This window comes from Mytilus edulis, chromosome 14 (genome assembly GCF_963676685.1).
Source record: "Mytilus edulis chromosome 14, xbMytEdul2.2, whole genome shotgun sequence".
Taxonomy (NCBI): domain Eukaryota; kingdom Metazoa; phylum Mollusca; class Bivalvia; order Mytilida; family Mytilidae; genus Mytilus; species Mytilus edulis.
In genome coordinates, this window is record NC_092357.1 from 6168231 (window position 1) to 6172779 (window position 4549).

The 4549-nt window shown below is 34.8% G+C and overlaps 1 protein-coding gene across 1 annotated transcript in view; it reads left to right on the top strand.

Annotated features, from left to right (window-relative positions):
- LOC139503459 (phosphonoacetaldehyde hydrolase-like) overlaps nucleotides 1–1795 on the top strand; it is a 4863-nt gene extending 3068 nt beyond the window's left edge. The window contains 4 exon segments of the mRNA XM_071293235.1: nucleotides 808–939; nucleotides 942–1058; nucleotides 1061–1556; nucleotides 1558–1795. Of these exon segments, the coding sequence (XP_071149336.1) occupies nucleotides 816–939; nucleotides 942–1058; nucleotides 1061–1556; nucleotides 1558–1660 (840 nt within the window). The 5' untranslated portion in view covers nucleotides 808–815 and the 3' untranslated portion in view covers nucleotides 1661–1795.
- Nucleotides 1796–4549: the final 2754 nt, after the last annotated feature.

Sequence of the window (4549 nt, forward strand, 5' to 3'; positions counted from 1 at the left end):
CAATAAGTCGTAAAACCTAAACAACAAATTGGAGCAGTTATTTGATGTTAAACAATAATATTTAGTACCTAAACGTATGCTTTAAATTGGTAACACCATTGACACGATCTATCAAAGGATGACCTAAAATTGTTAAAATTGAAGGAACTCTTCATTTTTCCCATTGCATATTTCTGAATATCGTTGCTACAGCGGGACACATTTAAATGTTTTAAACAATGACATCATTTTTCAAAAATATTACCTCGTCGAAATTTGCACTTTTTCTGATAATGGACCCATAAATGCTATAGATCTTTTAAATACCGTGATTCGCAGTTTTAGCCAGGGTATTCTCTCATGGGTAAAGGGTTATCTGAAAAGAAATAATATTTCCATTTATATTTAGTTTAAAAATCGGGTACTGGAGGATTTTGATTTTACGAGTCTCGCTTATTGTTTAAGCGCAGTTCTATTCACCTTTAACAAATTCTCCTGCACCCCCCCCCCCCCCCCCCCCCCCCCCCGCCCCCCCGCCCAAGGAAAAAATGAATTAAACATATCAAATAGTCGTCCACTACACATCTTCGTGTATCTAAAACAAATAAAATGTTGATATCACTGGTTATTTTGAACAAAATATGTCATTTTTACGTCATAAATGTACTTTTGAGTACTTACTTGACCAATTTTCAACATTGATGTCAAATTAATACACAAATGTTATCATCTAAAATTAACTTCAAACTTCAAGGACAATAACATGATAAACAAATTATCTCTACTACGATAACATTATACATTATACATACAGTTCATCCTTTGTAGAGTTCAAGATGGCTGCTTCATTTCGATATGCGCGCCAGTACATTGGCCCAGTAAAGGCTGTGATTTTGGATTGGAGTGGTACTACGGCTGACAAATATGTCCTAGCTCCTGCAGTTGTTTTTGTTGATGTTTTTAAGAACATGGCGTACCTATCTCAATGTTGGAGGCTCGGGAACCGATGGGACTTAGGAAGGATCTACACATTAAGGCTTTGACGGAAATGCCAGATATTCGACAACGTTGGAAAGAAATAAAGGACATGAACCAACACAAAACGACGTAGATAAAATGTTTGCGGATTTTGTGCCAATGCAATTAGCATGTCTCCGTACGTATACAGACCTACTTCCAGGTACCACAACTGCAGTACAACAATTGAGGGACAATTTTAAAGTTAAAATTGGACACACTACTGGTTTCCTAAGCTCCATGGTTGAAGTCTTGTTGGAGGATGCCAAAAAACAAGGATATGTGCCAGATGCATCGGTCTCTGGAGATGACGTCATTAACGGGGCACGTCCTAAGCCTCACATGGTCTATAAAAATATGGATTTACTTGACGTGAGTACGATCCAGTCGGTTGTAAAAGTTGACGATACAGTTTCTGGAGTTGGGGAAGCCCTTGAGGCTGGGTGTTGGGGTGTTGGTGTTGCTAAATATAGTAACTATATGGATATTAATAGTTTAGAAGATGCCGATAAAATGACACCGGAGAATGAATTAAGAAAAAATTCAGAAGTCTCGCGAGATACTACGAAAGTCTGGTGCGCATTATGTGATTGACAGCATTATAGATTTACCGGAAGTTGTAGAAGAAATTAACCAGAGACTAAAACATGGAGAAAAACCGTAATTTAGTTACGACTATGTGAATGTTATATAGATGACATTTCAAAACTTGACAACAATTGTCGGTGATTTCCTATGGTAAAATCACTATTTAGTTGATATTGTTATTGTAAAAATATCACTATTGTTACAAAAATGATACCGTCAATTTGTTTTCTTTTATATCCATGATAACTGTATGGATGTCTCCTCATGTTCCTCTACTACAAACAGTTTAAACTGGTCAAGAGTTGGCACGGAAATATTAAACACTTGCCTATTATTGAATTCCATGTATCGATATCTAGATCTATCCCGTCCTCTTTTCCTCGAATGTTACCGACCGAATTAGACACAGTCATGACCACCGGATTTATTCACACGAGCAACACGAAGGGTGCTATATGTGAACCATTATCTGGTAACCTTTCTGGAGCCTAAGACATGACCCCCGGTTTCTTGGTTTGGTTCTTGTTACTTTTTCTTTTGCTTTTCTATGTTGTTTTGTATGCTGTTGTTTGTCGTTTAAAAGGAAACTGGCTTGTCATGTTTTGGATTTTTTGTCAGATTTTCGGAATCCTCTGGTTTTATCCATTTGAATGCCTTGAAAAAATTTGCCCGGTGACCCCCATTTTTCTTTTTGAAAATCTTTTACATGTATAATGATAAGCCATCTGTAAAAGTCTTATAAAATTTTAATTACTTTTTAAAAGTTTTTGAGAACTTCAACTTGTCAAGGATAAAGCTATGAAAAGTCAAGAGAGATTTTTTTTCCCGCCAAAATTTCAATGGCTGATATCTCGAAAACAAGCACGGTGACCTATATATTTTTTTTGCTCTTTGGATTCCTTTATCAATTCCCTATCAATATAAACTAGTGCTTTGAAAAGTTAATTACTTTGAAACTGAGAAGCGAACTCCCTTAGGTTTATTTGCTTTGGCATCGTCAGTTATTTGAGACTCATGAGTTTGATTATCCCTATGGTATCGTTCTTCCTCTTATATGTCTGTTCTGTTTCATTTAGTTAACCGGAGGATAAAGCGAACAATGGTTGACGTATAGTTGTTATTTTATGTGTCATTTGGTCTCTTGTGGGGAGCACTGTTGTCTCATTGGAAATCATACCATGCACATCTTCTTTTTTATAATGATATAATAAGGTAGCACTAACTTCATATATTCTTGGTGCTCTTGACCGCAAAATAATATGAAAAAGAAGATGTGGTATGATTGCCAATGAGACAACTATCAACAAAAGACCAAAATGACACAGACATTAACAACTACAGGTCACCGTACGGCCTTCAACAATGAGCAAAGCCCATAACACATAGTCAGCTATAAAAGGCCCCGATAAGACAATGTAAAACAATTCAAACGAGAAAACTAACGGCCTTATTTATGTAAAAAAATGAACGAAAAACAAATAGATAGATAGATAATTTTATTAACCAATCATGGTGCCCAAAATTTGAGCTATACAATCAAATGAATTACAAAATAAAGCACAGAAAATTATTAGAATGATTAAAGTACATTTAAACAAAAAACCACATGAATACACATTTACACTAATTAACCTGATATAAACAAAGTTATTGACAAAACATAGTTGTTATGGGTGCCACTATGACCTGGAGAAATTACACAATTCTTTATAGTTCTAGGTTTATGGGAGACAACTCCTGATCAATTTTATTTCCTATATCTATATATATTTTTATGTAACACATAAACAAACGACAACCACTGAATTACAGGCTCCTGACTTGGGTCAGGCACATACATAAATAATGTGGCGGAGTTAAACATGTTAGCGGGATCCCAACACTCCCCCTAACCTGGGACAGTGGTATAACAGTACAACATAAGAACGAACTATAAAAATCAGTTGAAAAAGGCTCAACTCATCAGATGGACAAAAATACAAGTGGATTAATGCTTGATTATTGTTTTCTTTTTCTGTTGATATAACTTTAGGCGAAAGGATACATTTAATTATTTCTTTGTTATATGTTGCTCAATGTTCAAACTCACGACACAAATAACAGAAAATTTTACAAAATTATCAGTAAAAACTATTCTGAAAAATACTGTAAAAGGATGGCTAATTGTGATCTAAAACTTTAGGTAAATGGTGGTATTTATCCTCACATTTTTTTTTTAATCGAACAGTACACTTAAAATATATCTTTGCTGCTTTGGTTTCAATAGTACCAGAAATTTATTGGAACTCTGTATTTAATTACATTTTTATGAAATGATAAATTATGGTTGACGCTACCAACTCTGATCAAATACGGCAGATAATTAAGTACACCGTGTACAGAGAGGTATTCACACAATAATTAAATGACGTCAGTACGATATCGCATAACAGTAAACATAACACATGTATGCATCGAAATAACAAACACTAGTGTTATGTCTCATATTCGACCTTTCAAAGTCTTACAACCAAAACATATCATTCAATGTCGTGGTTGACATTTCATTAAGTATTCTATTAAAGTTTTACAGTATTGAATGTATATATATATATAATTCGTCTAAACATCAGCCCAACAATGTTAGATATGTTAATCTGCTTTCGCAAACACGAAATCGCCTGCACTGTGCCCGACGTGCTAGACCACTGGGCCACATAGGCTCTTAAAAATTGAGCTTTTCGGTGGCCGAGTGTTACCTTTCCTCATCAGTTTTAATCTAGCGTCGTAAATAAAGGCAACAGTAGTATACCGCTGTTTAAAATTCATAAATCGATTGAGAAAAAATCAAATCCGGATTACAAACTAAAACTGAGGGAAACACATCAAATATAAGAGAACTACGACACAACAGAAACACAACATTAAAATGTAACACACACAGAAACGAACTATAGTATAACAATAGCAATTAGAAACACAACAT